Source organism: Manihot esculenta, chromosome 2 (genome assembly GCF_001659605.2).
Source record: "Manihot esculenta cultivar AM560-2 chromosome 2, M.esculenta_v8, whole genome shotgun sequence".
NCBI classification, from domain to species: domain Eukaryota; kingdom Viridiplantae; phylum Streptophyta; class Magnoliopsida; order Malpighiales; family Euphorbiaceae; genus Manihot; species Manihot esculenta.
This window is the reverse complement of record NC_035162.2, coordinates 13235909-13259289: the sequence shown is the minus strand read 5'-3', so window position 1 is coordinate 13259289 and position 23381 is coordinate 13235909. Positions and strand designations below refer to the sequence as shown.

Here is a 23381-nt window from a genome sequence, read left to right as displayed (position 1 = left end):
CTCTACCCATCCCTCAAGTTTTCATGAGTTCTACCATTGTTTTGAAGTTTTGAAGCTTAAATAGGAGTTTTGGGATCTTGGAGGCTTTTGGAGCTTGGATCCTCCACACCTCCGAGTTAGGGATCGTACCACCCCTCGATCTTCACGAGGTAAGTGTAGATCCTTGCTTTCCTTGTGTTTTAATGAAGTTTTAAGTAAGTTTAAAGATGTTTTGATGGTTGAGTAAGGGTAGCTATGCATGTTTAGGTTTATGTGGATTGTATGCCCAATGTATGTTATGTGATGTTGTGTTGAGGAGTTTATGTTACATTATGCCCCTTTATGCATGTGGGAGAGTGTATGCATGATTGGGAGAGAGCAAGTGAGGTTTTGAGTAGTTTTGATGGTTTTCGCTTATGTGGGTCATAAGCTATTTATGTATGCTTTATGATGTTCTTTGTTGGAGTTTAAGCTTGTTTAAGCTCCTTTGTGCATGGTTATGGGTTTATGCATGTTTTTAAAAGGTTGGGTGCTTGTTTGGGGTGTTTGGAAGGCTTGGGAGGCTTGTATGCATAAGAGGCTGAGTTTTGGATGAACTCAGGTTCGGCCGCCGAAGGTGGTTTCGGCCGCCGAACCTGCTTAGTATGCATGGTTTGGCCGCCTAACCTTGCCCCCGAAAGTTGTGTTTCGGATCTGGAGCAGACTTTCGGCCGGCGAAGGTGATGTTCGGCCGTCGAAAGTGCCTGACTTTCGGATCTGGAGAGAGGCTTAGGCCGCCGAACCTGCCGCCGAACCTGCCGCCGAACCTGCATGACTTTCGTCTCTGGAAGGGACCTTCGGCCGTCGAAGGTGCCCCCAAAAGTGCCCTGTCCAGCCCTTTCATGGTTGTTTTCTATACATGTTTAAGTGATGTTTTAGGGGGTTTTTGGGGAGTTGTTTATGAGTTGTTTAGAGTGTGTTGACACCTCATTCGAGTCCACCTGTGTAGGATCGGACCCGAGGGACCGAGGAGGCCATTAGTGTTAGCTGTTGTAGAGTCAGTCCAGCATCTGCCAAAGGTGAGTAGAACTGAACTTAATCTTTTATTTTACGAAATCAAATGCCTAAAGCATGTCCATACATCATGTTGATTGCACTAGTTACACTAATATGACGCATTGCATTAATTACTGTTGATGTGGATGGACCAAGGCGACCCCAATGGCCCACGATCTGTCATGACAAGAGAAGTCATGTGGAGCTCCTTTGAGGGCCGGGCACCATGTAGAAAGTCTTGTGTGAGCTCCTTCGGGGGCCGGGCACCATGTTATGTAATGAAAGTCTTGTGTGAGCTCCTTTGGGGGCCGGGCACCGACAGAGGGAGCTTTGGAGGTCATGTCCAATCCGTGATGTGAATTGTTTGTGCTATGACGCATTTCATAAAAGCATGTAATTAATGAACTGTTTTTATTGTTTCTACTCACTGGGCTTTTTAGCTCACCCCTTTCCCCTAACCCCAGTATTGCAGGTAGGAGGTCGATCGGGAAGTCTCAAGAGTTAAGGTCGTGCGTATGTAATAGATTAGTACTCTTAGTGTGGACATGTAATATAAATTGATATAATGGATTGTAAGATAATGAAATGTAATGTAATGCAAGTTAGTAGAGTTATGTTTATGGATTAGTGTTGTGCTTGGCCCTAAAACTTGGTTAGTCCCTTTTTAGTACATGATGTATGTTATGGTTTAGATGTTGAGTTGTGTTTGAACTAAACTTGTGGCATGTAGTGTTTACCACGCTAGTGTATTTGATGAGGACCCTAGTGGAGGTCTTATGTTTGTGGTTTGATGCATGCACATGTTAGGTTCTAGTTCTTTGGATGTAATTCCAGCTTGATGTATGTTAGGTTGACCCAGCTAGAGTTTTGATGAGGGCTCTAATAGGGGGTTCTTTTATGTTTTCAGTTATATTGCATACAGGTCAAGTTCGGTATTTACATCAGATGTTACAGTTTTTATGTTAAAATTTTGATCATGTAAGAGATTTGACCAGGTGATAGAAGGTATGTTTGACTTGCTACGGGTCCCGGCGGCCTTAAGCCGATCTGGATCCTAGCGCCGGTAGCGGTTCGGGCCGTTACAGAGGGATGTCGATTTCCGGGTCGTTACAAAAATCAATTACTTTCTTGCTTTTCCTTTTTGCAAAAAATGGCAAAATAACGAAACAGTTAATAAAAACTAATTTGCTAACAACCCAACAATAGTGACAATGTAATTCACAATCCTATTGTTCCTTGCCTTCAGCTTTAAATTTTGAAAAAAATATAAAAAATAATTTGTGCTTTGATAATTTTCATTTTAAACTTTATAATTTAATTTTATGTTAAAATAGCATTTATAGTAAATATCGATAATTTTTAATACCATTAAAAATACTGATATAATAATTAAAATATAATTATTAATTATATATATGTATATATAATATACTTGTAATTTCACTCATTTTCATTTTAATGTATATGATTTAACTATGTTAAGTTAATATATCGTAATATGATTTTTATATCAATATTTTTTATAACACTTTTTACTAGTAATATTATGAGTATTTCTTTAATACAGATTGAATCACAGATTCTGAAATGAAAAATTCTAACAATTTTTACGTAATTTTTCATATTTTAATAATTTAGTTGAAATATTAAAAAAACAAAAAAGTCAATAATTTTAGGTAAAAATATTAACGTTAAAAAGTTTTAAAACTTTAAACATAATAATATTTTAAAGAAGATATATATATATATATATATATATATATATATATATATATATTTAAATGAAATATTTTTCCTTAAATATTTCAAACTTTAAAAAATACTAAAAATATTTTACATGAAAAAAACATAACTATACATCAAAGCTAAACCTTAAAATCACTCCACAGTAATTTGCTATCCACGTTAATAATATTACTTAGAAGGTGAACGTGGAATTCTCTCTTTTTTTTTTCTTTTTTTTTTTTACTTTCAGATTTGTAATTTGTATAAACTACTTTTAAATTTTAAATACTAAAATCTTATCTTATCAACAATAATAATTATTTAAATATTCAATTACAACAAAAATATATCAATTATATAAATTACCGTCAGAAAATTTCCATTACCAATTGAAATAAAGTTAGTTTTAACAAGTAAATTAATTATCAATAAAATTTAAATATATTATATAATTAAAAATATAACAAATAATCCGCAATATATATAAATAAAATAATAAAATAATCTATAAATCCCACAAGCAAAACAATTCGTATTTAATTAATAATAAATATTTTTATGTAAATGAAATTAAATTAAAGTAGAATTTAGAGCCAAATGTGCTTTTTGTGCATATGACAGAAAAAGGTAAGAATCGGAAGCATATTTTCCGTTTATGGAAAAAAGAAAAACAAATATATAAACTTATTTTCACTTTCTCTTATATTCAACTTTTTTTCTTTTTTCCTTTTTTTTTCATATTTTCAATACATTTCTGTATATAAGCTTCCATTTATTCCTAAAATAATATTTTTATACATTTTTAAAAAATGATTGGCATTTAAGGCACTAAATTTTCATATTTAAAAGAAAAAATTTAGACTTTTCTAGGAAAAGAATGAAAGAGAATGTTATCTTTTGTATTTAGGAATTTTATTAATAACTTTACATTTTTTCTACATAAATATTTTTAGCATCATTTTATTTTTTTTTATTAAAAACATTTTTCATATCCAATAATTACTTACTCTGCAATAAATAGAATTAAACAACATGTTACTCTCCTCTTTTCCTTTTCTAAAAAATATTTATTCAGACTAAAAAATAATATGAAATTTTTATTAAATTTTATATATTTGTTCTACGAATTTATCTAAATTCAATTTAAATAAAAATAAATATAGAGCAATTTTGTTACCGAAACAAGTTCACACAAACACTTAATACATGATTTAGCAGTGGCAGATGCTTTAGAAGCTTGAGATCATATATCTCATACAGAATAGAACCTACTGGATTCTGAAGAGAGAGTTGCATGCTAAGAAATCAAAATTAAGCTAGAGGATTTTGGATGCCATGTGCATATATAACATGATAATATGTTTTACATCCTCTCTTGCAAATTTGGCTGAATTGGCTGCACCCTGAAGGCGAAGGGCATCTGGGAATTGTAGTCCCTCACCCTCTGTTGATGGTAAGGATTTTCCATCTCCCTCACATTCTCTTCCATGGCCATCTCTTGTTGTTGCTAATATTGTGAAAAAAGAAGAGACAAAATAATGTTGACTTGGGTAATGATTATCAGATCAAGACATAATAATGACTGTGTGATTGAAGATAAGGTTACCCAATCAAGAAATAGCAAAATAAATTATTTACAGTATGCAATGAAGAAGATAAGGTTACCCAAAAGAATCTCAGGCGCTTGTTCATGTCTTCCAAAATCTCGTCCTGAATGTAATTGGGCAAAGAGTAAGTGTATTAAGTCTGAGGCAGACAACATCTTCAATTTTTTCACTTGAAAAGATGTCATATATATCAATTTCTGGTCTGATACAAATACAAGTACACTTACATTTGTCTTCTTCATATTGTAGTACTCCATCTGTGACCAGCAAAAAAAAAAAAAAAGAAACAAAGCAAGAAAAATTAGAACTTGTCTGAAAATTCTGTACATAAATATCAAGCCATGAAGCCCCAGAAGATTAGAGTTCTTCACTAGCCATTTTGTCACGAACGCTGGCCAGGCCATTGTCAAGGGCTTCCTCTATGACCATCAGCTCTTGGTGATGCAAAGAAGTGATATCCTCCCCTTTCAGATGCCTGAAACATGCTTAAACATCAGAGGGACAAAGAGATAATAGAGAGAGAGGGAGGAATTTACCTGAGCTCAATCTGCATGTTGTCATTCTCTTTCTTGATTCTGTCAATCTCATTGCTGAGGTTCTGTTACATTAACAAAACCCTAAAAATGTCAAATTTATATATCTTGTGAATAATTCAAAAGAAAATCCGGGAAAATGAATGATAAACAATGAGCAGATCTGTTCTTATAATAGCTTGTACTACGTAAATGGTTAATCTCCAGAAACAAGAAGTTTAAGAAACCCTAGCTGAGGCCTCATCTTGAAGTTTGTAGACAGACAGACAGAGAGAAAGAGAGACTGATATATTTTTCATTTGCTTCTCATCTAAAAGGTTCTTTCAAAATTTTCAAGGAAATGGAAGCGTAGAAGACACTTTTACCAGATCTACTCATACACACATGCTGCAGTTCATACCATTTTTAGTTTTCTTAGTCAACAATTAAAGACAGTAACATATCTATGCACATACACAGAGAGACAATCACAGAGGGAGAGGATCCCATTTGTAGATCTGTTCATAGAATTCATAGACTGTGTCTCCTATCATATTTTTAGCAAAAAGAAACCCATGTCATTTTCCACTGGGATTCCAGATGCCTTACAAGAAAAACGATGGACAAAAGGGTTGAATCAAACTACTATCAGACGAGAGAGAGACAGAAACACAAGGAAAATGAACCTCATGTTTAGCATCCCACAGCCGGCTTTTACCAGATTGCTTGTGATACCTGTCCAGAATATCAATCAACCTTCAAAAGCAAAGATTCACAACTATCAGAAACCAATTCAAACTCAGAAACAAACAAAAAAACAAGAGAAAAAAAAAAAGGGAAGAAATATATCATACGTGGTAGAAGGGCTACAGTACTCATGCATCTTCCCAGAACTAGCAAAGATAACCAAAGAAACCTGAGCATCACACAAAACTGTGATTTCCTTAGCTTTTTTGATGATCCCATTTCTTCTCTTGGAGTAGGTCACTTGCCTGTTGCTTGAGTTCTCGATCCTTTTGATCTCAATCTTGCCTCTCCCCATCTCTTCTTCTTCTTCTTCTTTCTTGCTTTCAAAATAATTAATGGAGGAACATGTGAAGGAGAGAAGAGGAATTAAAGATGTTATAAAGAGAGAGGTAGAAAGTAAATAGAGAAGCTTACTATTATGGGTTTGAAGATATGAATCTTTCTTAGTGGCACAGAAGGGAAGGGTTTGTTTGTGGGCTATGGACAGAGGCAAGGCAACTGCTTTTTATCTGATGTTTTTGATTTAGCTTTGGTAGTTTTGTTTCACCTTCTTAACCACTGGTCTTTTCTCTCTTCCCTATGTGGTAATGAGAGTGATGCTAATTGAAGATAGCAGTTTAGGTTTAGGGTTTTATTAAAGAAAATTTACTATTTAATTACTATATTATAAAAAATTTATTAATTAATTTTTTATTAATTTTAATCAATAAATATTTAAAATATTTAAAATATTTATAATACAGAAAGATTAATTAATATATTTATTAATAATCTAAGTGATTTTTAAAATCATAAAAATTAAATAATAAAATATTTAACCATTAAAATTTAATGAAATTAATTAATAATTTTTTTTAATATTAAAAATATTTTAATATATTTTTTAAAATTAATAAATTTTTTATAAAGATTAAATAATAATTTATTCTTTTATTAATTTAGAAAATATTGGACAAGACATTATAGGTAGGGCAAGAGAATCACTATGTTGAATTTTATACGTAAAATGAGTATTGTGCATGTCGTACTGGACACTTGTCATGCTTTAGACTCTTCAATGTCTAGGGTTTCAATTCATGGGAACTAAATTTAGTATAATAATTGACCTAAACCATCAAATCAAAATTCAAAATATTTTTTATTTTATCTTCTCAATAAATTGTCAAAAAAGAACTCAATTTTTTATTTTTTTTTCTAAGTAAAAAATATGATTTTCAGAGTCAAAACTGTCAAGCTCATGAAACAGAGTGCCTAAAGGTTGAGCCTTGTAGTGTTGGTGCCTTGATGAACATTAACCTAGCTAGCAAATAGGTTGTCTATAGATTAAATTCTTCTTTTTGTACAGTGTGTAATCTTACATATACTAGATTCTACATTGAATTCAAACTTGGGAACATGTCTTGCCAATACCATGTAAAGAGTCGCGTAATATGCTTTTCATATTGAGAAATACAAAGTTTACTTACAGCCTGTTTGGAAAATTAATAAGAGTCTATTTGTTAATTTTCATTGTGATCCTTAAAAATGTTATATGAAGTCTATGATGGTAGTAGAAGGCTCAGGACGATAAACTATTTATGATGCGGATGAATATATAGAGATTAAATTATAATTTAATTAATTTTTAAAATATTATAAATACGGTATAAAAATTTAAAAATTTATTAAAAGTTTAAACAATCAAATTAAATCAAATCAAATTTGATCTGTTCGATTTTATTTAATTTTTAATTAAAATCAATTCGATTTTTATAAATATTAAAATTTTAATATATTCTATTCGATTTAATTTTAAATCGAACCGACTGAATTCTAACAGATTTAAATATTATAACGTATATGAATAATTCTTTATAATTATAAAATTATTCTTTATTAGTAATAGTTGATTTTTTTTATATATTTTTCTTTGTCTTCTGTAATGAATAAAAAATTTGGAAAATAAAAAATTAAATATTAATTTCACAAATAAGTATAATTTAAATTTTTGTAAGAATTTAATATAATTTAATTTAATTAATCACTTTTATTAATTTTTATATTTAAAAAAACTAATATCCAGATAATTTATTTACTTTAACTTTAAAAAATAATTAAAAATATATTTACGTAAGAATTCATTTATATTTTTTAAAAAAGATTAATATTATTTTTAAAATCTTAATGTGTGCCTATATCTACTTATATAGAGAATTTTTTTAAAAAAAAAAAAAACAAGTTTTGAATATTTTCAAAACTAAGAAAATGCCATATTAGAAAAGATTCTAGTTTCTTTCTTGATGTCGTTTCCTCTTTAGTATAAAATTCTGCCTCAATCAGTCAACAGTTTGCTTACAATTATTGAATACGAAAATTCTTATCCATATTCAACGAATGTAAATCAAATTACATAATATATATGAAGACTCTGAAAAACGAGAAATTTTTATTTACATTTATTTTATTATAAATTTAAAATATAAATAAATAGGTTTTATTTAATTTCTTATTTTATAAAAAAATTATGTCCGCAAATTTCCCTATAGAAAAATAGGTATAATTCATGTATTAGATTATTAATTTAAAAGGCTGGGCGCTGATTAAAAAATAAAAATATATATATATATAAATTTTTCTTTGATCGAATTTTTTAAAAATGGAGATTGATAATTGGGGAGTAGAACTCAAGACTTTTTAAATTTACTCAGATATACTTATTATCTCAGATATACTTATTATCAGGTTAAGTCTGTGAATGTTTCTTTGATCGAGTTAATATTTTTTAATGATTAATTTTTAATATAAAAAGTTGCCAAAAATATTTTAGGTAAGAGCAGAAAGCATTATGCATGCAGTTGAGGTGACTTGTATGTAGGGGGTACTTTTTTATGAGAGTTTAAGCAGAAGCTGGAGGAAGAGATAAAAGGACTAAGCATTGCTGTTGGTGTGTAAAGTCTGAGAAGATTTGATATTATGTAGGTTGGTGTCTCTCCATGATTGAATTTGTAACATAAATCCATTCTGCTTGCAAACCCCACTTATTGTTTGGCACTCACCTCAACTGCCAATCAATTTCACCCTTTATTACACAAATGTGCTCAACATCTATTTTTTATGTCCTTTCTTGTCTTAGCTTCAACTCTCATTTGAGAGCTGATTTGCTCTCACTAAGAATACCATTCATGTGTCATTTTCCTTATTTTCACGAGAGATTTAATCGTAGTTCTGTATTTTTAAAAATTTATTAAAATATTTTTTTTTATCAATAAAATAGTTATTATTTTTTATTTTTTATTAAAAATAGATGAAAATGACTGAGAAAATTTTTTAAATCTAATTTTGTATTCAATAAACCCTTTATTTAGTCACCGAGTATTGTTATTATTCAGTTTTTATATTTTCAAAAATCTATTAAAATATTTTTATTTTTTCTTTATGTCAATAAAATGCTCCTTTCTCTTCTCGTTAAATAAAAAGAAGAAAGAGGAGAGGAGCAAAACGAAAAGAAGAATAGAAAAAGGAGAATGAGAAGAAGAAAAAAAAATGAAAAAGAAAAAAAATTGAATAAAAAAGAGGGATAATTTGATTTTTTATTATATTAGAAAAACTAAAAATGTTTTAATAAATTTTTAAAAATATAAGAATTGATTTATAAATAATAATAATATTCAATAATTAAATAATAAATCTTTCTATTTGTAATTATTATTTTTTTTTATTTTATAAAGAAAAAAATAATGTTTGTCAGATAGAACTATAACACTAATAAATTAAAATTTTATTAATATATTTTTTGAATATTTTTTAAAGGATCTCAACTTATTTTTTCAATTGTTGCGCAGTGTGGTATAAAGTATAATTATAAAAATATTTAAAGATTTTCATTTTTATCAGCTTAATTTTAAAATTTTATTTTAGTTATATTCAACTAACTAATTTTAATTTAAATTAGTTAAAATAAATATTTTATTTTTTAATCAAATAAAATTTGATATTCATTTTATTTAGTATATATAATAAACAAAATTTGTATTCTCTCTATATTTTTCATGCATTTATAAAAGTTATTTATTAAAAATAATATAAAATTTTAATTTTGAAGCTTAGAAATTCATATAAAAAATATCAATTATAATAATAATTATCATTTTATCATATATATAATTAATAATAAGAATATCTATTGGGTAACAGTGGATGGAGAGAGAAGGAGAGAGAAGGGAGAAAGAAGGAAGAGGAGATTCTAAGCTTTCTTTTATAACCCAGGAAAAAAAAAGGGAAAAATCATGCAGTTCTACATCTCCAACTTGTTACCGTAAGAAAGAAAGAGACATTACTCAGAACTACCCTTTCCAGGAGCCGAGTGTGTCTGTCGGTGGACCATACCCTCTGCTCATTGATAGTTTCTTTTAGAGAGATTAAGTTTACCCTGCCATTTGACGGAGCTCTCTCTTCTCCCGCCGGACAGTGGTTTGCAGATCTTCGAGCTTATTTTTGAGAGACATCCGTGGGTTAACAGAAGAATTTTATAAAAATTTAATTTAATTAATTTTTTTAAATAAAAAGTTTAATTATTTTTAATTTAAAAATTTTTTATGGATAAAATTAAGCAAAATTTTATTAGAATTTATTTAAATTTTTTTCTACAAAATTATTCGCGTTAAATGAAGGGTAAATATGTTATTAGAGAATTGAGTTTTAATGGAGGGAACACGTCAGCGTCATGGGTGGAGCCAGTAAATTGAACGAGTATGGTTTAAAAAAAAAATATTTTGCCTATTTTAAAAGAAAAAATGAACTATCGACTGAGAAAAAACATAATGCATATAGTGATTAGTATGTAATAATAATGGAGTCAAAAAGAAAAATAAGTTCATAAAATAATAAATTATAATCATTATTATTTTAAATCTGTAACCATCCACGATGTGAAAATATTATTGTAAATATTTTTTTTTTTTTAAATGTCTCATAATTCACTTCAGAAAGCAACGTATATCATTGTTAAAAAAATATTAAAAATTTGAACTCTTTTTATATGTATAAATAAAAATAAATTTGACCCCTATATATATATATCAATGAATTTTATTTATTAAAATTAATAAAAATATTTTATACATAATATATATTTCTTTTGTTGTATGGGTGGTCTCTAGTTACTAATTAGGGCTAATACCAAGACTAGATATGTAATTGTATCTCACACAGCAGATATGACCTTATGGTGTTATTTTTTATCTTCACATCTATGGGACACAGTGCTATTGGTTTCTGCATTTGGTCCCTTAACAGCCTATAAAAGATTAAGAAGGCATGAAACTCTCTTGCTCCCCGATGAGCTTCTCTGAGCTTGTTCTCCATCCTTCAGTTCCATGCAGTTTCTGCTGACGAAATAGTGTTGCGCGACTAAGATTACCTTCTCAACTAATTTGTTCTCTAAATACCAGCTCACAAAGAAAGTGTTATTCTTCCGAGTTAAAACACATTGTCATTCTCATTTTGATAAAAAGATCGTTGGTTTGGAATACAACATAGAAATGGATTGCTAAGTTAAGTAAATTTACCCTGTACTTACAAAATGGAAGCGATTCTGACCAGACTATCAACGATCTCATGTGAACAACCAACGTTTCAGCATGGTCGGAATTTTAGTCAAAAGCAGGACGTGAGCTCAGACTTGAAGCTTTAATATAACTGCACATGAAATGACCAGGCCCTATATCTGGACACGTTTTAACCATGCCAGGTTCCCTTGCAAATTTATCTCGATGAAGCAGTCTCCAACAATGTGACAAATGATTAGAAGTTTAGAACCAATTTGAAACATGGAAGTCTCGTAGCTTTCTCAGATGTTTCTCCATGTCTTGTCTAGTCTTGGTCCATTCTTCTCTCTCTATTACTGTGGTTGGATCATCTTTTTCACTCTAAAATCATTTAGAGGAAATCAGTCAGGCAATACATAACAGATAAACTTATATTGAGAGATCGAAGTGATCGTTACCGCATGAACTATTTTGAAGGAGGTTCCATTGTCCCGTATTACAAGCAAGTCACTCTTTCTATCCCTGTTTCTTCCTCCAGGAACTGTAACCTAGGCACATCAACCATAAAACATGGTTAAAATAAAATAGCTTATATTGCACATTGAAAAAATGTATACTGTCATCATGATAATGAATACATGAAGCGTCTTAAGTATCCACAAGTATTTGCAACAAAATCTGATAGCATCAAGTATTGTGTAGTGTTGTTAAACAATCAGTGGACCAGATGTTTTGACCATAGTGCCAGGAATTGTCTCGACAAGCTGTATAAACCCACAGTTTGGAGGCAGTCAAATGTGGCCAAAGGGCGGCACTACATCACTTGCTAAGGAAATTTTCACAACTGAGAATTCCTCTGCAACTCTCCACACATCTAAATGAACATTCCATAATAAAGTATACAAAGGTGAACTTATGAAGCAACTTTTGAAATTATTGGTATCACCCAATATGACTGCAAAAGCAGCATGATTTAACAGAATCAAAATGACTAATTTGATAGAGGATATGTTTACAATTATTAGATAAAAAAGCCATAAAATAAATTGATTACCATGACTCTTGCTCTGGTTATTGACTTTGTTTTGGAATCAATGACATATATCTCCTCAAAATCTAGCACAAATTCTGGGTCACCTAATCTTCGATTCCTGTAGTGCTTCGTCAAGAAGATCTGCAACAGAAAATTAAATGAATGATGCTCTTGAGGTATCTTTAGTTCCTGTGTTTGCAACCCTTCGGGTTATCTATGTGCTGTAAAACAATCTGAAGATACACCCATGCTTGTTAAAAAATGATAACCAATCATAATTCCACTATCAAAAAATCTCCCAAAATATTCGAGGTAGTTAAAACTTCTGCACTTTAGCACCATAATGACTATATATCACACTACAGATATAACACTTCTCTTGAAAACTAGGGAACTTGGTGCAGACATCAACAAAATCAAAATCAATCACAAAATCTGTGCAGAAAAAAAAGATCAAAATCAATCTTAATATGTGATAATTTTATATTGAAATCCATAACTTGAATCTTCACATGCATTTGATCTCCAAATAGACAGATTATAATTCTTTGAATAATGGCAGCAGCTAACATTTTTGTTGCATTCAACATATAACATGGCTTAAGCAAACAACCACACTTCTCATGGTTCAAGTTGAAAAGAAAAGTTGCTAGGTTGAGGTACCCATTTAAATTGCTTGTTTCCCTTTAGGCTCAGGTGTTCTTTTGCAACCACATGGCTCGTTTCTTTTCTGTGTTTTACTGGTAGCTCTATTTTTCTGTCAATATATAATTTAAAGATATGCAGTCTGCTAATTCCTTTATACATACATATCTTCAAACATAGTTTTATAAAAATTAGTTATAATCTTTTTCCTTGTAATTTCCTTTTAGTGATTACAAATAACCTTCTAGCTAAGTTGAAAATGAAATACAGAAGGCTGCAGTTGCTTCAAGTAATTTTTAAGCAAAAGGGGCAAAGCCAACATACAACTAGGGTGAGATGTAGTATTATGCGTTGAAATCTCCAAACAAACTTTAGTCCTTTGCCTTCTGTACCAAAGAAATTTAGAGGTTTCATAGGCACAAGAGACTGGAAGACCAAATGGGTTTCAAGTATTATGCATTGAGAACAAAATACTTAGAGATAAATTTGGGTACAAATCCAGGGAATCACTGGACCCTATCTTAGAAACTGTCTGTTCATCACTCCAAAATGATTGCTCAATTACATGTGGATAACAATATTAAGTTCACAAAAGTTGAGAATTTTTGCAGATACCAGGATAAATGCAATAACCAGCCTATTAGAATTGTTAATATTTTAAAGTAAGGCTAGGTTAGCCCATCAATCACTATATTTGGATAAAAAAACATCAAAGTATACATTACGGAGTACTATTGTATATATTTTATTAATAGCATAGGGCAGGGGGAAAAGTTGGAAACTCTTGCAACACACCTGTATATGTGAATGAGTTAATGATGGCATATGTCCTCATACCTTCAAAATCTCTCTCTCAGATTTATACATAGGACCTCGAGGTGCATCAATAGGCGGTTCTGTTACATTGTAACGTCCATAATCACTCATTGCACAGCGAATATACTGCATTATTTCCATTGAAGAAACAACATTCATAAGAACGTCAGATAAATAAGGCTTGCTGCTTCATCTAGTGAAATGTGCAGTTCACTAATTTAGCAAAAAGAGGGGGTTCAAATAAACTGCTACCATGTTAATGATCTGACAATACATCATATATGAGAAAAAAAACCCATGTCCGCTCATAATCCTATTGTCTATTCCAAGAACTAAGCCTTTATTTAAAGCTATAAGCAGCGAAAGTTTCCCTCATTATATAATAGAAATTGATTATCACTGTGCACTTGATGAATGGCAAAATTAACCAACTATATATTGTATCACCTTTTGTGGCATTGGAGCGAGGACCCTGGGTATAGCATAAACATCAGTATCCGGTGGAGTAACATACATCTACAGCAAAGAGGAAAAAGAGGAAAAAAATTTTTTTAAAAGGAATAAACCCTGATAATAAAATCAACAACAGTGCAGAGATAAACACAAGTTCTAACAGCAGCCAACACTCGAGCTCTACTTACCTCTCTAAAATCATAGACATCATTATCTGGGTCAGGCGGCTTCCTTATGAAGAAATCACAATCCATCAAGCTAAGTTTATGAAACTCTTCCTCATCAATCCGGTAATCAACAATCTTCTCCGAATCCCAACCCTGTGTGGAGACGAAATTCTTGCTATCCACCATAGCAATGACCTCATCTCCACCGGCATTCGCTGCAGCAGCAACTGAAGGGTCGTAATCGAGGTCGTAGTCCTTCTTGTTGTCCACCTCCTCCACCTCTTCCTCGTCCATGTCATAGTCGTCGGGCCCAACTTCATCTGCATCACCATCGTCGGCCTTAGGAATAAATGTCGTAGGGGTTTTGAAAGGTTTGGGGAAATGATAAGAAATGGGTTTGAACTTGGAGGAGGAGAAGAATGGGATAGTGGTGGCGTTGGTGGTAATTAAGCTTAAGGGTTTAATTGTGAACGGTGGTGGAGAGAAGAGGTGCAGAGTGGCGGAGGTGGCCATGGCGTAGCAACGTTCAAGAGGCGAGAAAGGAGGAAAATGTCTGTCTTCTGCTCGGGGGTTTTGGATTGGGTTTTGGCAGTTGGAATCACGTGCATGTGAAAGTTTTTTTAATTATTTGCAACTTGTCAGGTGTCAGTTCATGAATGGTCAGTGTTGAAGGTAGGCATTCATCCGGACTTAAGCCTGCAAAAGGAAAGCCAAATCTATAAAAGGACTGGGCTAAAATCCCGGGTCGGGCTGAAGAAGAGAATAGTTAAAACGGGGCATGACTAACCCGCCCTTTTCCCTTCCCTCCCTCAAATTTTCTCGGGAAAGAAAACGCAAGAAAATTAAAACAGAAAATTCACTTTTCCAGTTAAACCCCCGAAAACCGTTTCTCATCCCGCCCAGCTCTCCCTTTAGTTCTTTCCATCTCTGTCTCCTCAAGAACTGTTTTAAACACACTCTTTCTACTTCTCTCTCAATAAATATCTAGGGTTTCCTGAATTTCCTCTTCTCTATCTGTCTGTCAAATCTTAAATTCTCGAATTCTCAATTCCATACCCTAGAACTGTGAACCGGAAAATGGAGGAAGGAACTAGTGGGGGTGCTGGAGCGGAATCATCGTCAAGGACAACGCCGACGTATGTGAAATTAGGAGACCGGCAAATATTCACGGTGGAGCTTCGACCTGGTGAGACAACATTCGTGTCATGGAAGAAGCTGATGAAAGACGCAAACAAGGTCAATAGTAGATCCGCGCCGGCTTTGGACCTACCTCCCGCCAACGCTCACCCCAACCTTGAGTCTCGCCTCGCTCCTGTAAGCCCATCCAATCTGATATGCATGTGTATTGACTAATGCATATATGTGTAATGGTTTGTTCACCTTAATTATTGGTAAAGTTGTAATGTTGAATAAATAGTAGTTCCGCGCGACCTTAAGCTTTATTTAGTTTTATATCCTACTTAATTATGGGCATTCTTGAGTTGGTAAGTTTTCTTTTGATGCTGAGGAAATGCAGGGTGCCCTTTGTTGGGATATGTATACTTTGCCCGTGAATTTTTTTTTTTTTTTGTACATGATAAATAAATTAGTTTTATGCTGTGTGAATTCTTAGTTGTGCTTGACATTCCTTAGGGACAACCAGCTGAAAATGAAGAGAAGGATGCACCTCATCCAAATCGTTTCAGTGCTGTGATTGAGAAGATTGAACGTCTTTACATGGTTTGTTATACTTCTTCTCATGCAGTTTATTTCCCTTTGCCTTTGATTATATTTGATGTGCATGGAACTAAGCACATATAATTGGAATTGCATGTGGTGACGTGACTGAATCCATAACAGGGTAAAGATAGTAGTGATGAGGAAGATCTAAAGGATGTTCCTGATGATGATCAATACGATACAGATGACTCCTTTATTGATGATGCTGAGCTGGTTGGGTCTCAATCCGTTGCTTCTATGTTCTGTTGTTTTCTATATTTGGACTTTTGCAGCTGTAATTTACACTAATCCTATAGTTTAAAAGGATTTAACTGGGTTTGCAATGTTCTTTAAAAACAATTATGCAGGATGAATATTTTGAAGTGGATAATTCAGCAATAAAACATGATGGGTTTTTTGTTAACAGGGGGAAGCTGGAACGCATGTAAGTTATCTTTCAACCTTTCATTTGATTGTGTATTTACAACTTAGACATTACGGTCAAGCACATCCAAAATCAACCCTGAGTTTGTGAAATTTATCTTGTGTTCTTCACTAGCATCATCAAACCCTCTTGCTATTTTCCATCTGATTACACAAATAATTATTGATCTAAGAGTTCTTTCTGTTGTCATTGTGATCTGCAAAGCGATCATTATTGATTATATGTTTTATGGTGCCTCTATTCAATTAATGTCTTGGTGACATCAAAACCTTTGCTAGCTTCAGCATCTGAACTTATAGGTCAACTCTTGGTTACAATTGTATTATTACTGTTTGTTTTGCAGTACAGATGCTTTGTATCTGATTTATTTTAAGAGTGAAGTCATATTTGCATGTTTCTATTTATGTAGTAAGATCAGTCTTCCGGATCTCTGTTCACTGATTTGGTTGTTTCCATTTTGCAAGAAATGAGCCTACTGTTTTACCTAATCAGCAAGCAAAGAAAAGACGAAGAAAAGAATTAACTAAGGCCTCTGGTGAGAGTGATGATGGCTCTGTGTCAAATAAACATGTAAAGCTGGTTAAGTCAGCGGCTGGGAAGATAGCATCACCACTTGGAAAGAACTCTTCTAATTTCTCTCAAAGTTTGGTTGTGACAAGCGAACACTGTGAGGACGTGAGGTCTCAGAATCTATCACATGCACCTGGAATTTCTTCTAAGAAGAAATCTGCTGAAACTAAAATGAATACAGATCCATCTTCTCTGATACAAATTTCAAATGGCGATACTTCTGTATCTCCAGCGGAGGCTAAAGATATAGAAAATCCAAAGACTGGAGGGCTCCTAGCAAAGAACATGACGAACAAATCGAAAGATGTAGGTGGATCATTGGATGTTTCACATCAGAAATATCATGATAAAAGTGCTTACCCACAATCCAAGTTTCACGCTGCTAAGTCAGTTACCAGCGTTGATGAGCTTGAACCATCAGTTAGATCAAAAGAAAGGAACGGAGTCCGTGAACTGCCTGATCTTAACATGCCAGATGCCAAGATGTCCATGCAAGTAACAGTAAGTCCTCTTAAATTTCTTTCAGTTTTCTTTTGCATTGACAGAGACAGATTGTCAGCTTGAACACAATGCTATGCATTGCTATTCTGCAAAATCTGGACTCAAGGAAGTTTGAACTCACTGTATCAAACACACACATGCATATCTCTTAGAGTAGAAAGTTGGTAGAACGATATTTGGTTTTGAGAAGACAAGAATTGTTATGTGCATTTGAAACTAATCCTTGAATCATATAGGTCCAATGATTCAAACATGGTTCATTTCCCTCTTTGTTGTCTACATTTGACTGAGAATATAATGTTGGTGCAGAAACCTTCACATGTTCACAAAAAGGATGGTTCTAGTGTTAAAGCCAAAAGTTCAATGCTGGAAAATGCCATCAGGGAATTGGAGAAGATGGTTGCTGAATGTAAACTCCAAAGTTCTTGTAGAACTTCCATTCCTAGTAATATGGTTTTGTGGAATTTTGTTATAAATTCAATTTTTTTTCTTTTGTAAAATGTCACAGCAAGGCCACCAGCTTTGGAAAATCAAGAGGCTGATATCTCATCCCAGGCAATTAAGAGGAGATTGCCCAGAGAAATAAAGCTAAAGCTTGCTAAAGTTGCAAGACTAGCGGTACTCTAGATTGTTAACACTTTCATGAATTTTTGGTCCTTGAATTTGTTCTTTGATAGAACTTCTTTTTCTCTTGTTCTTAACTCTTGGTTTTGATTGTTATAATTGAGCTCCCAATAAAATATAAGATTTTTTTTCCCATGACGGTGCAGCAGGCCAGCCAAGGGAAAGTATCAAAGGAGTTGCTCAATCGCCTTATGAGCATTCTTGGTCACTTAATACAGCTCAGAACACTCAAGGTACCTTTTTATAGAAAAATGAAGAATACCATCCTCTGCTATTACATCAGTTCTCTTTCTTTCTCACTGCCATCTGAATTCTATTATTGCTTCAACAAGATGGGTGTAATTGCTTCTTTTGAGGTAGCATTTTGTTTGCACTTTCAATTTGATAGTTCTCTTTATTTTTCTCCTCACTTTTCTGGATGTACAGGTGCATTTTTGGCAATTATCTTTTTCTATTTCTTATTTGTACTAACCAGTGTAGAATTGAACCTGTCGATGAGTTCAATTAACATCTTTTAATGACTATGGAATGACCTTTAAAGTTTTCTACGAGTATCTTTACCAAAAGGCTATTGATGTGTCTCTCATTATTTTTCAGATGTTTGAACTCATTAAGATAATTGTCTGAATAAAATAAGCAATTAATTGTTTGTATAACCCTAATTTGTAGCTTATTTGAATGTTGGCTCTTGAATCGCATAACCCAACCTTCTAATATTTCGATGATATTACCACAGTTTTCCAGATCAAATTTGTTTTCCTAACAGAACTGTCTGTGCTGGTCTCATGAAACATTTGGAATATTGTTAGTTTAATTGAAAATGAAGTTTTTATAATCAATATTGCTTTTTATTCATTGACAACGAAGTAAAACAACATTGGGAATGTTGTGTTTGTGTATTGCATTTACCTTTTTGTGGCTGATATCAAATATTTTACCATAACATGAGGCTTCCTTTTCTTTTCTTTTTTTTTTTTTGCAGAGAAACTTAAAAGTAATGATTAACATGGGCATGTCTGCTAAGCAGGAGAAAGATGATAGGTTCCAACAAATAAAGAAAGAAGTTGCTGAGATGGTTAAGATATGTGTCCCTTCTTCAGAGTCCAAGGTGTGTTGGTTGAAGCTTATCCCTCTATTTCTCTCTCACTTATTGGCAGTGGCATTGAAGAAAGCTATTGTTTAGGACCTTTAGGTTACATGGACAAATTTGAACTGAAAATTAGTGATGGATGAGTTCCCCCCCCCCTTCCCCACCTTCCTTTTTCTCATAATTGGTCATCATTTTCTGTGTAATGCTTCAATTGGAATGAACTTGTTAGAGAGCCCTTTTTTATGACTTCAATGAGCTACCTGAATCTCTTTCTTTGTTCTGATGATTGAGCAACCTGATTATTAAGCTAACAGCCTTTGGTTGCTGTCTTGACCTGTGTTTCTCTAGTTTTTCTTTAACCAACGGTTTGGTACTTATGAGCCATCCTAAATGTTAAAGGGCCGTTTCTATATCATATGCTGTTGCATTTATTAGTTTTGAAATCTTAATGACTGGTAAAAGTTATATTGATTATTACTGGCATGTCAGTGATGAATGTCTGAATAATTTTTTAGCATTTTCTCAGACATTGGAGCAACAAGCCGGAGCATCTGGTGATCTGCAAGAAATTGCTTCTGAGGAAAAAGGAGCCTTTAGAAGAAAATTTAGCATGGATACTGTGTTGGAGGACAAAATTTGTGATCTCTATGACCTCTTTGTTGATGTACTGATATTATTACCTACTTGCAGTGCCCATGCTTGAAAAATTCTTACATATTTGAAACTGTTTTAATTATCTTATTTAATCTTTACCTGTTGATTTTAGGGACTGGATGAAGATGCTGGACCACAAGTCAGGAAGTTGTATTTAGAGGTATTTTCTGTTTTTCTTAGTAGCCTATGAGTTGAAAACTTGAAATGGAATGGTGCAAGTGACTCCTTACTCTTGTCCTTTCCATGCTGAAACTTTGTTACTAGTTTATTTAACTATAGGTCCAAACTTTGTCCTCCTGTGCCCTTCTCTCCCTCTTTCTTTCTGACCAGTCCGCATTCATATATGAAATCCATTGCCCCTTTAAGGTCCTCCATTTACTCATCTCTTTACCCTTCTTTCATTCCTACTTATGAAAAAGGAGGGGAGAAAAAGTTCAAATGTTCTTAACTTTTTTGCCTATATGCCTTTGGCACTGAATTACCATCCCTGAATCAGCTTGCACAGTTGTGGCCAAGAGGTTTCATGGACAATCATGGGATCAAGCGTGCAATTTGTAGGGCAAAAGAGAGACGGAGGTCCTTGTATGTTAGACATAAGGTAAGTAATGTTCACTCACCCGCCCACTTCTCCTTTTTTTCCTTCGCTTGGGTGAATGGTCATGCTATCATAATTGCTGGATGGCTCCTGATGAGACATTTATGTTTGGAACACTGAAGTTTTCACCCTAAATACTCTCCTTTAATAATTAGGTGCTGATTGTATTGATTGACTTTAAGTAGAATCCATTAAATGTTAGTGAACAGTAATTTCTCCTTCATATCTGCCTAGTTTTGACAGCAGTTGCTCTAATGTAGAATCAAATTCTGGAACCTGGGTCTTGACAATGAGGTAAAGTTAAGATGAATCAGGAATGAAGTGTCTTACATCTGTGATCCATCTATGGCATCTGATGTTTTTTTCTTCCCATTAGGATTGTTGGCGTTATTTGAATCACTGATAAATGCTGTTTAACATTGAAAATTTCATGATTGTTAGGACCATCACATCTTTACGGAACATCCTGAAATGGCATTTATCATCTTTTTTTCTCTGGGGATGTGGCTTGAAGGTATTGGTGTCTGGTTTTACACTTCTATTTATTGTTTTAGGATCAAGAGAAGATCAAGAGAAAAAAGATGTTGGCACCCAGATTGGATGATGGTGATGGTGATGATAGTTCAATTATATTTAGTTCTGCTGCTCGACAACAATATATGCGAGAGAGGTTGCTTACTGATACAGGTGGTCCTGTTTTGGCTTTAGCTAGCAAGTCACTTCCCAATTCATTGATGGCAGCTGTTCGATTACCAAGTCCGTCAAGGAACATACCAAACTGGGACAGGCTGAAACAGGAGAAGCCAAAAGGAAGTTCAAGCAATGCCATCGATGAGGCAAAGATGGCAGTAGATGTTGCATTGACAAAGAAAAAGGTAAAGAGGAAGTCAGAACAAGAGTTGAATGAAACTCATTTCCGTTCTGAGAAGTTGCAATCCCAATCTAGTGAAGAAAGACACAAGTCCCTTAAGCAAGCTTCAGGTCTTCCCCAAAAGTTAAACCTTCAGTTTACTACCTCAAGTTTCGAACAGTCTAGCTGACGCAATATAGTTGGATTAGGAAGTTTACACCACAGAAGTAATTGTGTAACAAAATGTTTCTTCTTTATTTTGTCTTCAGCAGGCTTTATTAATTCTGACCAGCCGCTTGCTACCATTTTTGTAATTAAGTGTTGAATGGTGCGTTGTTAGATTTCTGACTGGAAATTGGGGATGGCAGAATGCTGTATTTTCTTAATGCGATTAAAGCATTGCTTTGACGTGCAACTCTTTTTCTTTTTGGTTGGAAGATAGATTGTATTGCATTAAAAGAGATGGGCTCAGCCCAATTTTAGATTTTGATCCCGGTCCCGGCCTAAGACATCCAACACGAAACCCTAGCAGCTAAGGAAGAAACTCCACTGTTGCTATTGAACTCGGGCCAACCCCGTAGGCTCAGAAACACCGAAAACGAGAAAAATAGATCTCTGGAAAGATCCAGTTCATCAAGGCGCAAACATGCAATATTAGGTTTTCTTATAATTGAACGCAAATCCTTTTAAAAAAAAACAGAAACAGCTGTAGCACAGTGAGATGACCACAAATCCTAAAAAAAAGCAACAAGGTTGTAGCACGATGAGATGGGGAGTGGTCATTATTCAAGTCATGGTTAACCACATACTAAAGAGTTGGGAACTTGTACCAAACATAGATCTAAGCATACTAGGTGAAAAAAAGGTTTATAATCCGAGAAGCAAGCCAAGCCAAAATCATCGTCAGTGTTCAAAGGAGGAAGCCAAGCAGAACTTCTACACTTTATTGCATCTTCAAGATTGGTCGTTTGAAAGGAATAGCTGCTAGGGACCTTTGTCTTCCCAAAACATAAAAAAGAACAAATTTGAAGCAGTTGACACCTATTCGACTTGCTTTTGTTGGACTTGAGATTGGTCGACGTACTACCGTAGGTCAAGCTATGAAAGCTACTGCAAGACAACTTGAGGCAGAGGGAAAGAGTTACTTTATTGCTTAGTTTAGCTTATATAAAAGTTTTAACTATTTATGGATAGTTGTAGCAAAATTAGCATCATAATTTGTGAATCCTTCTATTCAATTTTATAAAGAAAAAGGATGATGGAGAGGGATATGGAATAGTAATATACATAATATTGCCGGAACCAACACTAACAACGCAATAAAATAAAATAATTAATGAATAGAGTGTTCATAAATCGGTTCAATTTATGACATTCAACCAAATCAATCAGAATCAATAAATTTAGTTAATTAGTTATGCTGAATTGATTTGAATATTTAATTTAAATTTTTTTATTAATTTGATTAGTTAATCAATAAAATCATTTTATATTCAATTACATATCTCAAATTCTAACTTTACCTTCTTTTTTAATTTTTATGTTTATTTTGAATATAATACTAATTATATATTTTTTTATCTCTATTATTATTAAAAATATAATATTTCATTATTACTATACTATTAATTAATAAATTAATTTTAATAATTGATGTGGTGTGAAGGTAGTAGATGATTTAAATATTAATCATTGATTAACCAATGAAAATAAATATGGTTTGAATTGAATTTAGTTATAAAATCAATAAATTATGTATTATAACGAGTGTGAAAATGATTTGGATCTAAATTTAATCAAACCAACTATTGAATACCTAAAAGAAAAACTCTTAAACCACACAAGTACCATTGCCCCAAAGGAATAAAGCAACAATAAAAGAATAATAACTACAACTCCAATTAGGCAATGAGAAGAGGAGACTTACAGCCCCATGATGTGGCTGAGGAAGGCTGAATGCACACTGACAATAAGAAAGGTCCAACGCCAAGAAAGAAGAAGAGAATGAGAGGATTTTCTCTTTCTACTAATTATTCTAGTTAACGTCTAACTTTGAATCTTTATTGTTTTTCCTTTTCTTTCTCCTATTATTTTTATGTTTAATTTTGGT

General features: G+C 32.9%; 3 protein-coding genes across 6 annotated transcripts; 1 reads left to right on the top strand and 2 right to left on the bottom strand.

The window, feature by feature from the left end:
* Positions 1-3920: 3920 nt before the first annotated feature.
* On the bottom strand, positions 3921-6068 carry LOC110610171 (agamous-like MADS-box protein MADS9). The gene is made up of 7 exons (XM_021750054.2): positions 5713-6068; positions 5545-5614; positions 4883-4944; positions 4722-4821; positions 4574-4603; positions 4405-4449; positions 3921-4246 (listed from the first exon to the last, which is right to left on the bottom strand). The coding sequence occupies exons 1-7, from the start codon at positions 5898-5900 to the stop codon at positions 4103-4105; spliced, it is 639 nt and encodes a 212-aa protein (XP_021605746.1). The 5' UTR covers positions 5901-6068; the 3' UTR covers positions 3921-4102.
* Positions 6069-11052: 4984 nt separating this feature from the next.
* LOC110604499 (PLASTID TRANSCRIPTIONALLY ACTIVE protein 6, chloroplastic) lies at positions 11053-14830 on the bottom strand. The gene is made up of 6 exons (XM_021742683.2): positions 14266-14830; positions 14072-14140; positions 13646-13750; positions 12185-12304; positions 11589-11678; positions 11053-11511 (listed from the first exon to the last, which is right to left on the bottom strand). The coding sequence occupies exons 1-6, from the start codon at positions 14755-14757 to the stop codon at positions 11395-11397; spliced, it is 993 nt and encodes a 330-aa protein (XP_021598375.1). The 5' UTR covers positions 14758-14830; the 3' UTR covers positions 11053-11394.
* A 201-nt stretch (positions 14831-15031) lies between these two features.
* LOC110604473 (ubinuclein-1) lies at positions 15032-21686 on the top strand. Of its 4 annotated transcripts, XM_021742667.2 has the most exons (14): positions 15032-15558; positions 15877-15963; positions 16084-16176; positions 16311-16387; positions 16852-17458; positions 17768-17867; positions 17967-18076; positions 18229-18315; positions 19065-19190; positions 19699-19836; positions 19939-19986; positions 20323-20424; positions 20682-20715; positions 20976-21115. In XM_021742667.2, the coding sequence occupies exons 1-13, from the start codon at positions 15322-15324 to the stop codon at positions 20706-20708; spliced, it is 1839 nt and encodes a 612-aa protein (XP_021598359.1). In that variant the 5' UTR covers positions 15032-15321; the 3' UTR covers positions 20709-20715; positions 20976-21115. The 4 variants fall into 4 exon arrangements, with proteins under 4 accessions (XP_021598359.1, XP_043810214.1, XP_021598351.1 ...); XM_021742659.2 differs by lacking the exon at positions 20682-20715 and having other exon boundaries at positions 15034-15558; positions 18232-18315; positions 20976-21686; XM_021742651.2 differs by lacking the exon at positions 20682-20715 and having other exon boundaries at positions 15035-15558; positions 20976-21686.
* The last annotated feature ends 1695 nt before the right edge of the window (positions 21687-23381 follow it).

Bases quoted from the DNA above. Each gene is read 5' to 3' on its own strand.
- LOC110610171 (XM_021750054.2), bottom strand. From the start codon at position 5,900: ATGGGGAGAGGCAAGATTGAGATCAAAAGGATCGAGAACTCAAGCAAC. The intron at 4,450-4,573 runs GTAAGTGTACTT...AATTACATTCAG, and splicing joins ACAATATGAAGAAGACAAAT to GACGAGATTTTGGAAGACAT. The intron at 4,247-4,404 runs GTAACCTTATCT...TCACAATATTAG, and splicing joins AGCGCCTGAGATTCTTTTGG to CAACAACAAGAGATGGCCAT.
- LOC110604499 (XM_021742683.2), bottom strand. From the start codon at position 14,757: ATGGCCACCTCCGCCACTCTGCACCTCTTCTCTCCACCACCGTTCACA. The intron at 13,751-14,071 runs GTGATACAATAT...GAAATAATGCAG, and splicing joins TCGCTCCAATGCCACAAAAG to TATATTCGCTGTGCAATGAG. The intron at 12,305-13,645 runs GTATGAGGACAT...TTTCTGTTGCAG, and splicing joins CTGAGAGAGAGATTTTGAAG to ATCTTCTTGACGAAGCACTA.
- LOC110604473 (XM_021742651.2), top strand. From the start codon at position 15,322: ATGGAGGAAGGAACTAGTGGGGGTGCTGGAGCGGAATCATCGTCAAGG. The intron at 17,868-17,966 runs GTAAACTCCAAA...AAAATGTCACAG, and splicing joins GGAGAAGATGGTTGCTGAAT to CAAGGCCACCAGCTTTGGAA. The intron at 19,191-19,698 runs GTGTGTTGGTTG...GCATTTTCTCAG, and splicing joins TCCCTTCTTCAGAGTCCAAG to ACATTGGAGCAACAAGCCGG.